The 13,153-nt window shown below is 43.0% G+C and overlaps 2 protein-coding genes across 2 annotated transcripts in view; both read right to left on the bottom strand.

The window, feature by feature from the left end:
* Positions 1-1,696: 1,696 nt before the first annotated feature.
* LOC308175020 (immunoglobulin superfamily member 11) lies at positions 1,697-4,785 on the bottom strand (the record flags this gene model as incomplete). The annotated part of the gene is made up of 6 exons (XM_080550135.1): positions 1,697-1,893; positions 2,056-2,178; positions 2,743-2,898; positions 3,031-3,229; positions 3,407-3,561; positions 4,722-4,785. 6 exons carry the CDS (start codon positions 4,783-4,785, stop codon positions 1,697-1,699), a joined length of 894 nt encoding a protein of 297 aa, XP_080406261.1.
* A 6,949-nt stretch (positions 4,786-11,734) lies between these two features.
* LOC308174907 (equilibrative nucleoside transporter 2-like) overlaps positions 11,735-13,153 on the bottom strand; it is a 4,526-nt gene continuing 3,107 nt past the window's right edge. Inside the window, exons 8-10 of the mRNA XM_080550019.1 lie at positions 12,997-13,082; positions 12,522-12,718; positions 11,735-11,859 (exon numbers count right to left, since the gene is read on the bottom strand). Coding sequence (XP_080406145.1) covers positions 11,748-11,859; positions 12,522-12,718; positions 12,997-13,082 — 395 coding nt within the window. The 3' untranslated portion in view covers positions 11,735-11,747. The remainder of the gene's footprint in view (positions 11,860-12,521; positions 12,719-12,996; positions 13,083-13,153) is intronic.

Raw genomic sequence — 13,153 nt, 5'->3', positions numbered from 1 at the left:
TTACTTAAATCGCTCAGACTTAGAAGGGGCGGTTTCATCTATTACGGACACATCTTGAGGACGTTTAAAAAGCGTCGGGGCACATGTCAACCTAGTATTTTTTCTCTGCCAGAGCGTTGGATCTGTATCTCTGGTTGAAAAGGAGCAGACCAGAGCAGGCACCGCGCAGACGTTTTTAAAAACAACAACAAACTTGTTCCCTTCTGTTTGAGTTTGCAATATTCTACAGCCGGCGAATAGTTAACCCCTTGTTAACATGTCTCCCCCTAGGCTCAGGAAAAACCAGCTTATCTGATCAGGGCCGTATTCAGTTTTTCTTTTCCCCTCATTCTCAGTGTAATATCCAAAGCAACAGGGAGTACTTTTCTTACTGGGAGAGAGGAAAGCACAAGTTACTGGACAGACTTGGGTGTCAATAATAAAAAGGGATTCCTAATAGGGGTGGGCATCGACGATCGATAATTGATCGATAAGGATCTTGGTCGATCACAAAATAAAAGATTTGGTCGATCACAAAAAAAAAAAAAAAAATTTTTTTTTTTTTGTGATCGACCAAATGTTTTATTTTGTGATCGACCAAGATCCTTATCAATCAATTATCGATCGTCGATGCCCACCCCTAATTCCTAATCTCTGCCATTTATGTACAGCATGTTTTGTATATAAATATATATTTAAAAGATATAAATCTATTTTATTATTATTGGATTTCTGGTTATTTTTCTTGGAAGACACTATTGTTGAGGCTTAGGGGAGGTTCTCTCTTGTGTTTACCCCTCAGAAGAGAGATGTGTGTCCTGAGTGGAAGGGCACTCCTCACATTGAATCATGCCGTTTGGGAAGAATCGATTAAAACTTCTTTTGCACAAATGTTGTATAAAGTACACCATCCCACATGTTTTTTATTGTTATTATTTTTTTTTGTCATTTGGGGGGTTGTTTTATTTAAAAACTCGATATTCAAAGTTCTGTACAGTTTTTTTATGTGATTTTTTTTTTTTTTTCCTATTTAAATTAAAGCTTTTTGTGTCATCGTTTGCAAATTAAATGCTGTAAGAGTGTTTTCATTTACTTTTCCCTTTGTTTCTATTCATACATAGACTTAATCCACTAACCTGCTACACTAGGTTTAAGCCTAGTCCTGGACTAAATCACACTTTCAATGTAAAATCTCCATTGAAGATGCTTTTTAGTCCAGGATTAGGCTTAAGCCTTGTCTGTGAAACCGGCCCTAGGTTTCTCATATTGTGTCTGTCTGGCCCAGTTTGCTAATTGCAGGAGGAACCATTAGTACTATGTAAGCATCCGCCTTTGATTATGAAATACAACCACTCCAAACACAACTAACAGTACAGCTAGCTCTTGAGAGGATATCAAAACACATTCAAGTCAGAAAAGTCACATTTATTTCAAACAGGCTTGAACTGTAAAAAGTACAGTTATCATCATCAAGTGTTCTGTGCAGGGTATTTGAGAATATTTTAATACAGTTTAGGTGACTGAATAGTAAATAGTAAAGTAGCCAGTATCTACCTGCAGGGCACATAGTGTGACATCTTTCTAGCTGTTTAGGGATTATTGCTTATTCCTTACACATTATAAAAACAAACATTTGGTCCTATTTCTGTTAAACGCATGGGGTGGTATGCGGATGTTTGTCGAATGCGTGGGTGTTGGTCTTCCGTGGATTGCGACATCAAACGAACGAGCGTTTGACCAGAGAGGGAGTGTACCTTATCTCATTATAACACTCCTCTTCCTCTCCATCCTTCCATTTCCTCTCCTGGCCAGACCGATGGAGCCACAGCACTAGTACCAGCAGAGCCAACAGCACCAGGGCCATGGACAAGGTCACTAGCACCCCCTGGAGGATCCCTGGGGGACTTTCAGGAGCTGCAAGAGGAAGGGGAGGGAAGAGAGACTGTAGTGAGACTCCCAAAACGCACAGTACGCATACTGACGTAGACGGTACACAGACGCTTTTCGGTTGAATGGCTAATGAGGGAACTTTGAGCGATGGCCAAGCTGAGGCGTGTATGTGGAACAGGAACTCACGGCTGTACACAGACAGGTTGACGTAGCAGTTCTGGGTTCCCAGCAGGTTAGTGACGGAGCAGCGGTAGATGCCGGAACTCTGAGATGAAACGTTGGCAATCTGGGCAGAGCCTGATACGTCCCCTGTCATAGAGATCCACAGAGGGTGCTGTTTGCATTTACTACTACAGAACTGGGCAACTTGTTGAGGCCTAGAAAAGGATTATATAATACACTCCACAGTGGCTTGAGCGACAGAAACCAGACGTTTAGAGTTCTGCCAAGTTGGGAAGCTCAAATGACCATGAGATTCATGCACCTATAGGGCATGTTGTCTAAATGTGACATGGTCTGGTGAAAGGGGGAACAAGTCAGCAACCAATCAAAATGTTCTGTCTTTTATTTTGAAACACGGAAAAACTCACTCACTAGTCAAGCCAAAATATTGCAATGCAATGGATTTGGTGAGTAATCCCCACTGCTACCTAGTTAACTATAACACTACGTTACGTTGTTAGCAGGCTCACAAAACAAGCTGTGTTAGGTGACTGGCGAGTGTGTCATTAATTAATAACGCTGACATGTTTTTAAATGTTTCAAAAGAAAAGTCTGAACGTTAAATCGGCTGCCGACTTGTTACCCCTTTCACCAGACCGTGGCACATATCTATCTATAGTCATAGGTTCGAGATCTCATGGCTGGTCTTACCGTTCATATTGATGGGTAGTGAGATATGCTCTGGTTCCAATTTATCCCACCGCATTTCTGGAATGGGGACCCCCTCAACCACCATGCAGGAGAGTGTAACGCTGCCCCCCATATCACTGTCCCCCTCCCACAGACACAGAGGCAGTGAGGGGGGAGCTGAAATGAACCGAGATAAAGGCACAGGAGACTTGAGCAAATTCAATTGACTGAATTCTACTGAATCTAATCTAACCTATTGTTGTTGTGCGAAACTATGATGGGGCTTAATGCAATGTGTGAAACACCTACCTAGGACACTCAGGGCAAGTTCACCTATGCCAGGGTCTCCAGTCTCTGGGGGGTTGCTCACCATACATCGGTAAGTGCCGGCATCTGACACGCGGGTGTCGTTCAGGACAATGTCCGCACTCCATGGGATACCTGCGAAAGCCACCCTACCAGTGAGGGAGGGGTCCTCTATCACCTGCCCGTGGTCATACACGATCACCTGTGGGATCGAGACAACGAAATGACCTCACTGGGACTGTACTGAGACATCGGTGAACATTCATAGTTGCCAACTAGAATGTTCATAATAAATAGAGTCATCACATTTGCAGAAATGACTATATAACTCATATATGAGATATGCTATCTCCTGTCCTAGACTCTCAGGGATGCAAACCTGTGATGGAGAATCTGGGTCAGAGGAGGGCGCGTGGGTCCAGATAATGTTGAGTCTGGACAGAGGACTCATGGTGAAGAAAGAGCAGGACAGGATGACTGTGTCCCCCTGGATCGCCTCCAGACTGGAGTCCCTCATGGTCACCCTCACTGCACCTTTACAGAGTAGGGCGGGAGGACAGGAGGACATGAATGGTGGTGAGCAGAGCATAGAGCAGCATAGTAATAGCAGTCACACTTTGTTATGCAGCTCGAATCTCCTTTAACATGTCAGACAGAAAGGTACACGGTTAAAAAAGCAGGATGAATTGAGTACAGCAGAGCATGTCATCTCAGAGCCTATCAGGCGTGTACTTTATACAGACCAAAACTAATCAGCTCAACCCGTGCTGTGTTCAATGCAAACCTGTTTTTTTTTCTGGGGGGGTTTTAAGTATTCAATATTCCAGTGGACCTCCAAGTCTATTGCAGACTTGCCCAGGCCTCCCTCCCTGTCTCTCATTATTAGAATAATGAGCCCTTCCCCCACCACTATGACATCCTGGGGCCCTTTGTATGTGTGTGGGAAACTGTGGATATTTGCTGTTAATTACACTTGACAGCTTAGAGACCAAGCCAGACACAGCGACACAGCTCATCACTGACTGGAAAAGGTAGAACAATAGAGTCTTATTCTCTGTGCTGTGCAGTGTAGCCTAAACATTTGTTATGACATACATTTCCATTTATGTCCTAATCATGGAGTCATTCAAAATACCTGCTCTCATCAGGAATATACTGTAGATCAATGTAGAGAGAACCTCTGCTTGTCATTTGGAGGCTGTTTCATTTTCCTAATTAATGTAGGTCAATTATTTATAAATACTGTAACTTAACCGTCGCTTTACATGTTTACACCGTGTTGCCAAAAAGACAAAAAGTAACTAGACATCTGAAAGTACAGTGTTAAGACAGCTATAAACATATAGCTAACTATGGGAAATCCAACGGCAATCTTACTAACAACACAGTAATTAGTTCATTATTACAACTTTTATTTGGAATTGATTGATTGATTGAAAACTTTATTAGAAGATTTGCAGAAGTAGGTACATGGAAGTACATATTACATACAAGGTCAACTAACAGGATAAAAACCCAAGAAAGCCACTGGCTTATTTCAATTGGGGTCCTTGATACTCAATTCATCGTTACATGTAAGACAGACAAAAAAAAGTCCATGATGTTGAAACATCGTCATTGCGGCGAGTTCAGCATGTCAGTAACAACATGTTGTCATGTTTTAACATGTGTAGTGCCCCATAACTGTGACTCACCATACGTTAGAAGGGTTGACACCAAACAGGCAATCCAGAGCAGCCACTTTCCAGTGCAGCCCATAGCTGAAAATAAATGCACACTTTGTCCTCCATATACCACTGTCTGTCAGGCGTAGTTGACGCTTCTGCCAGCTCCAAGGCAGAGATGAGATGAGAGGGCAAACATAATTGATCAATTGAGCGCACAAAATCCCCCCCCCCCCTTCTCTCTCTCTCTCTCTCTCTCTCTCTCTCTCTCTCTCTCTCTCTCTCTCTCTCTCTCTCTCTCTCTCTCTCTCTCTCTCTCTCACACACACACACACACACACACACACACACACACACACACACACAATAATAATAATAATAATAATAATAATTTAAAAATGCTTAGAATAATTATTATTAATATATATCGTGACGTTAGAATTATAAGGTTCTATCTCAATTTTTGTCAAAATTGAGTTTTTTTACATAATCTGACCCATTAGGTGTTTATTAATGCCTGTGTGGTGTTATTTTTAAAAATGTTGACATTTTTGAGTTAGTAATTCATAAAATACAAAGGTTCCATCTCACAAAACATAATGGAATGTAAAAACTTTGACGCTCCAAATGGATTCCAAAATCCCTTTGTTTCTGTCCCTTTGTGACATATATAACGACACTGCCTGGCCTATGTTCTAAATGTTCCATTAACAACTCTTTACACAGATAGCAGGCCATGGCCATATCATGTTATCGAAAAATGTCGACCGCACATCGAAATTCGGTATTACTCAATGGTTTTGTCACTCCACCTGTTAATCAGAAGGGGAGACAAGCGACAGAACCTCCGAGCGTCAAACCTGTGTGTCCCAAACGACATTATTTCTTGAGCCTAAAAAGTCGCAGCTTTGTTGATTGGAGCTGTTTAAAGGTAAAAACATCTGCTTTCTCAGCACTGATCATCACACACAAAACATTTATAGCCTACCAGGAAAAGTGTCAAAGTGTAAGTTAGGACTATATCCTTTAACAGGGTTTTTTTTTCCCACAGCCTGTCTACATACCTTTGAAGTGCATTAAAGTTGAGCTTCTCAGTGACTACAACACAGCGCCTTTGGATACTAAATGGTAAGTAAGGGGCATATTACCGTAGTATTCAATCATAATATGTGTATGGTTCATGTGCACTTAAATACCTAATGTCCTAATCATGGAGTCATTCAAAATACCTGCTCTCATCAGGAATATACTGTAGATCAATGTAGAGAGAACCTCTGCTTGTCATTTGGAGGCTGTTTCATTTTCCTAATTAATGTAGGTCAATTATTTATAAATACTGTAACTTAACCGTCGCTTTACATGTTTACACCGTGTTGCCAAAAAGACAAAAAGTAACTAGACATCTGAAAGTACAGTGTTAAGACAGCTATAAACATATAGCTAACTATGGGAAATCCAACGGCAATCTTACTAACAACACAGTAATTAGTTCATTATTACAACTTTTATTTGGAATTGATTGATTGATTGAAAACTTTATTAGAAGATTTGCAGAAGTAGGTACATGGAAGTACATATTACATACAAGGTCAACTAACAGGATAAAAACCCAAGAAAGCCACTGGCTTATTTCAATTGGGGTCCTTGATACTCAATTCATCGTTACATGTAAGACAGACAAAAAAAAGTCCATGATGTTGAAACATCGTCATTGCGGCGAGTTCAGCATGTCAGTAACAACATGTTGTCATGTTTTAACATGTGTAGTGCCCCATAACTGTGACTCACCATACGTTAGAAGGGTTGACACCAAACAGGCAATCCAGAGCAGCCACTTTCCAGTGCAGCCCATAGCTGAAAATAAATGCACACTTTGTCCTCCATATACCACTGTCTGTCAGGCGTAGTTGACGCTTCTGCCAGCTCCAAGGCAGAGATGAGATGAGAGGGCAAACATAATTGATCAATTGAGCGCACAAAATCCCCCCCCCCCCTTCTCTCTCTCTCTCTCTCTCTCTCTCTCTCTCTCTCTCTCTCTCTCTCTCTCTCTCACACACACACACACACACACACACACACACACACACACACACACACAATAATAATAATAATAATAATAATAATTTAAAAATGCTTAGAATAATTATTATTAATATATATCGTGACGTTAGAATTATAAGGTTCTATCTCAATTTTTGTCAAAATTGAGTTTTTTTACATAATCTGACCCATTAGGTGTTTATTAATGCCTGTGTGGTGTTATTTTTAAAAATGTTGACATTTTTGAGTTAGTAATTCATAAAATACAAAGGTTCCATCTCACAAAACATAATGGAATGTAAAAACTTTGACGCTCCAAATGGATTCCAAAATCCCTTTGTTTCTGTCCCTTTGTGACATATATAACGACACTGCCTGGCCTATGTTCTAAATGTTCCATTAACAACTCTTTACACAGATAGCAGGCCATGGCCATATCATGTTATCGAAAAATGTCGACCGCACATCGAAATTCGGTATTACTCAATGGTTTTGTCACTCCACCTGTTAATCAGAAGGGGAGACAAGCGACAGAACCTCCGAGCGTCAAACCTGTGTGTCCCAAACGACATTATTTCTTGAGCCTAAAAAGTCGCAGCTTTGTTGATTGGAGCTGTTTAAAGGTAAAAACATCTGCTTTCTCAGCACTGATCATCACACACAAAACATTTATAGCCTACCAGGAAAAGTGTCAAAGTGTAAGTTAGGACTATATCCTTTAACAGGGTTTTTTTTTCCCACAGCCTGTCTACATACCTTTGAAGTGCATTAAAGTTGAGCTTCTCAGTGACTACAACACAGCGCCTTTGGATACTAAATGGTAAGTAAGGGGCATATTACCGTAGTATTCAATCATAATATGTGTATGGTTCATGTGCACTTAAATACAGTACATTTGATTACAATGATGATTATAAACGTTTACAGTTATGGTGTGCAGTATGACATTCATTTTAACTCTAAAAAGAGTGTTGTCATGATCGCTAAAACCAAGATTTTTTTCTTCCTTCTTTATGGTAGAACAAGCGCTAAATGTGGTGAACAAAGTAAGATATTTGGGTCACACAGCATCAGGAATGATCAATGTGATGACGGCGATGTGCAGCGCCAGTGTTGCAAACTGTGTGCACAAGCCAACATGCTGCCACGCACATTTCATATGTGCACAGATGATGTTAAAACATCCCTTTTTACAGCCTACTACTCCACTCTATACAGCCCACTTGTGGTGCAGAGCTCTATAGTTAGGCAACAATGAAAAAGCTTTCAGGTGGCATTTAATGATGCATTCAGAATCTTATGCAAGTCATAATGTTTGTGACTGTTCCCACCGTTCATGCTGTATTGAGGAATTTTATGTACAAATGTATGTGTCGATTAATTGATTCAAAGAATGTAATCATAATGGCACTTCACTGAGCCCACACAAAGTGACACAAGGTACTCCTCTTGTTTTTGGAAACATTGGAACAAATGTCTATATGTATTTTAATCACTGTGGACTGTAATGACTGTATTTGTGTTGTTGCCCTTCGTATTGTATTTTATTATTTTTTAATACTGATATGGATCTATGTGTCTGAAATGACACATTACATTTAATTGAAACCAGCACTCTGGTGTCACTCATGACGTGCATTTTCTTCCAGTGAGGAAAGAGTCGAGAGTGCCACTGTAGAGGGCCACGAGAAAGAGTCACACAGCGTAGAGCCGAATGAGAATGTGGAGGAGGACATTACTGAGACACCTTGGGCGTCGTCAGGGGATGTGCTGCTGGAGAAGGGCCCTCCATCGTGGATGTGGGAGGGCTTCTCTGTAGACGACTACAGCCCCAAACCAGCCAGCCTAAAACCTAAACCCCAAGTGACAGTGCCACAGCCTTTCAAAATGACCCTGCGTGAGGAGTGTGAGGGGCGTAAGCGGAGGAAGGACAGGAGGGCTTGGGAAGACACAGCCGGCGAGCGACCGCCGTTGCCGCCATTCCGAGCTAACCCTGTACCCAAGAGCACTTGTTTGCCCTTGTACGACAAGAAGAAGGTAGAAGAGTGTGAGAGGCAGACACGGGTTCTCCGTGAGAAACGGAGAGCGCTCATGCTTGCCATGCAACGTCCCTTTAGCTTTGTGCCGAAGGTTGAGCACGGCACCGCCGAGGCAGAGGAGAGGGCTGTCACTGAGGGTGATGGGGCGAGAACAGAATCCAAAGAGGGAGATGTTCCTCGCCGCTCTTTTAAGGACATGATGGAAAGGACGGCTCAGTTGGCCACCAGACGTCCCCCTCCGATGGAAGTGGAAAAGAAGCTAACTTTCAGACCCGTCATTCACCAGACAATACCTGACTTTGGCAGGTTACACCACGCGTTTGAGGAGCGCCTCAGGCTTCTCAGACAGGCGGTGCGGCCCACAGTGCCGCAGCCTTTTAGTTTCCAGGTAAAAGCGGGAGGTGATCAGCCTGTCAGTGCACCTAAGGAAACACCTGAGAATGGAAAAAAGGCCTCGTGCCCAACGGTGAAGTGGGACCTAGCTAGAATGACGGCCAGCTCACAAAGACTCACAAAGTCCGCACAGCTACGAGAGGAGGCTGTTAGGTATGTTTATAGTACTGTAAGAGCTATTGTATTTAACTTACTGTATATCTCTGGGGAGACTGCGTCTGCATGATTGTCTCTCATTCGTCCTGTAGAAAGAGACTAGCAGAGAAAGAGGACAAGAGGCTGAGAGCAGCGCAACAACATTCAGAGGCCAAGTCTAGGCTTCAGAAAGAGGTGGCGAAGTGGGTCAACGCCCAAGGACAACGCAGTTCTACCAGGGCACGGCGGCAACAACAGAACCGCAGGTATCACGTTACGACCATGAAGGTCATAGGTCAACTGAACAATACTCTGGTAAAGTGTTGTCCAATAGCAAATCTACAGTATTTACAATTGTTTGTCTTGTTATAACATCCTGAGTATGATCAGTGTTAACAACCTAACCGTAACCCAACCATACAGAAATAGAATGAATAGAAAGGACATGCCCCTTCAAATCAACATTCAATGGTGTGTACAGTACTGGCGGCTATCCTTTCTGGGAGATCATTGTCCGTTCTACGCTTTCTATATCTATGAACGTAATGTTGTGGGTTTATATCATTTATACTGAGAATTGAATTCTCTCTACAGTTTGGTGGATCTAGCACTCAAGGAAGGCCCATTTCCTTCCTGTAAGGGATGGGCCAACATCTGTGGCGCAGTGAATAATTCTGACTATGGACAGGGCCCATAACTTGTGCAATCACAGATTTGTATAATATGATTGGTTCTCAAGAATAGTGACCTTGTGACCAAGGACAGTTCTATAAATATGAGTCCCGCCCAATGTTGGGGGCTTTTTGCCTTTGCTTTTTGCTTTTTGTCTGCTACTTTCTCTCTGCGCTCATGTGACTTTGCTTAATAAAAGGCCTCTTTGGAGACATCTGATTTAAGCTCTTTGTGCTTTATACATTTTACTCAATCTATTGAGAATCAATTAAATCCACGACACTAACCTTTCGATTCAGGACGGAAATGAGGGTGCGGAGTGCTGAGTATCACACTGAGTTGGCGGACATGATGGAGAGGGTCAACAGCAGACCCCTTTTGCTTCAGCGTCACTGGCAGGTATGACGTCACACCTTTTCTACCTGTAGAAACCTTCAGTCAGTGTCTTTTAATCAGTGTTGAAAATGCGCCAATGTACCCATGACGTCAGGCAGTGCATGGATTGAATGACATGCAATTATGCCATTGCTTCGTGGTTTTTTTCGGAGCAGTCGATGTCACTGTGAATCAGAATACACTATGTAGCCTCAGTGAGCACTGGACATGTAAGTCGGGTGCCTTCTACTGTATATGGTTACTGCATCATGAGCTCATGCAACCACTTCGACCAGAGATGATAACCCGAGAGGGAACAGCACTCAGACTGTTAGGCTGTCTGTCCTGGTCCAGGCCCAGGCGAGGAGGGAGTTGGAGCAGCGTTTCTCTCTGGTCCTGGAGCAGGACGGGCTGGACGAGGCTCTTCTGTGGAGCAAGGCTCTGCTCGAGGAACAGGGGCGGCGGTTAGGAGCAGAGGACGCCTGGGACACTGGTACTGATCTAGATGAAGAATGAGGAGGCTCATCTGAGGGGACAGAGCCTGCTATGGGAGCAACCCTGATACAGACAACACGAGTGTCACTGGAATAAATGAGACTCAACTTTGGCGACATTACCATTGTACAGTATATGGATTGTGTGTGTGTGTGTGTGCGTGCTGTCTGTTTAATTGGTTGGAACTCAGTGATTGAAATGTGAAAGATGTTATTGGTGCATATACTGTAGTTACAATACAAGCTTACGGTATATGGGATTGAAGGTCATTGCACATCTGTGAATGACCTGTGTGTGTATTTGTGTGAGTGCAAGTGTGCTTTTTCCCATTCATTACCATAACACTTCAATCTCCCACTAGAAATGGGTGTTGTGTGGCATCATCATAAACTGGGAAGCTAACTCTAGAGATCCTCGTTTAAAATAATAAGACACAGTTTAATAAAAATCGTTTTTTTTACTTTATTATCAAAACCAAAAACAACTGCTGTAAGGTTTATTCTAAAACACCTACAATGACCAAATTCATCCATATGAACAGCCAAATGACCCCCGCCCCCCACCCCCAAACAATAAGATAGAAAATAAAATAGTGAAAAAATATAGTATAAAATAATAATACTATAATAATATAAAATAGAATGAAATAAATAAATAATAAGATCTACAGTCATGATCCTAAGGGAAGGTAATCCATACAAGGCACTTACAGTGATAGTGATATACATAGAATTCATTTTCCACTTTTGGGGTTCAAACAACTTTTTATCGTTGTATAACAACTCATGCCTCAAAAATCGATTTGAGCGCGTCCGTAGACGTGTGTGCGTCTATATGACTTCAGTGAGTCAGACTTTGGTCCTTTGAGCGGTGACGGGAGGATGTTCCTGGGGAGGGTACAGTCGTTCTACACCAGCTTCTCCAGCAGGAAGGAGAAGGCAGCCCCCAGAGAGAGGCCCAGGGCGAGGAAGAAGGTCATCAGAGCCCCCGCTGTCTCGCAGTCTTTAGACCTCACTAACCTGGGGAAGAGAGCGGACACGGTCAGAGGAGAGCAGGAGAGGAGAAGAGAGACTTACAGTGCAACCAAGCGCAACGTACCTAGACTGCTATTAAAAAAGCATGTATTATTCAATACTCATCTGAACTCATCTGAAAAGACTGACGTTACAATGTATTACTCAGAATTCATGTGAATAGATTCTGTGACTATAGTGCAGTCCGCGCCTGGCCCTAACAGCAGTAACGTGAACGCCCTACATGAGACCGACGACCCATCTCTTCAGGTTACACCTTAACTGCTACCCCCCCAGCACTGCGTCTCCTGAGACACCCGCTTTTCACCTTCACTGTGTCCCCTATGACTTCTACTGCCCCCCCCTTGTACTGTTTCTCTGTTCTCCGGTGTCTATATATATTTCCTTCTATTACTGAGACTGCCAATGGCCCCCGGGCCTGAGCTAGATTACTCTTCCTGCTACGACTGGTGGATTGACGATTCACTTGCTTAGTCAAATGTATTGATTGTAAGTCGCTTTGGAATAAGGCGTCTGCTAAATGCCCAAAATGTAATGGAATGTAAACATGACTGATGGATGTGGGATAGGGCCCCATCCTATTCATTTCATCGATCGGCTGTATAGAGTGCAGGGGCTGTAGAGAGGCCTTGAACAGTGGGACTCACTGGGGTGCGTAGGACATGCAGAGGCAGATGCAGTATCCGTTGGACAGGGCGAATAATGTCATGATGGAAACAAAGGCAAAGTCGTGGGAGAAGAGGACCGGCAGGTGGGAGTGCTCAATGTTACACAGCATGATGAGGGGGACGAATACCACACGGGACACCACCATGGCAGGGAACCAATGGCTTTCCTTTGGAGGCTGTGGGATGATAGACAACACAGGGAACATTTTTATTGGAAACAGGCAGCAAAATTACAATCACAAATTATTAAGTATTTAGTGATCCTAAAACTGTTGTTTGTTATATCGAGTGGGCTCTTCAACACTTCAACTTTCGTAATATGCTTTTTTTTGGGGGGGGGGGGTCATTTGCGCAACTTGAGAATTGCCGACATCCGGACCTTTTCACTAGACCGTGTCACATACATCAGCTGTTACTGGGCAGGGAGGACAGAGGGTAGAAGTGTCAGGCTCACCCATTGGACGAGAGACGTGGCACTACGGCCAATTAGATCCATGACGTTGAAGACGACGAAGACGCAGACACAGAGAAAGTATCGCTCTGAGAGAGACAGAGGTCAGAGGTCATGGAGAGGTCATGGAGACGTTCTGTCTGTGTTAGCTGTGTCTACC

This window comes from Nansenia antarctica (assembly GCF_963989245.1).
Source record: "Nansenia antarctica genome assembly, chromosome: 20".
NCBI lineage: Eukaryota > Metazoa > Chordata > Actinopteri > Argentiniformes > Microstomatidae > Nansenia > Nansenia antarctica.
Note: the sequence above shows the minus strand (reverse complement) of the source record. Positions and strands in the feature narration are given on the sequence as shown.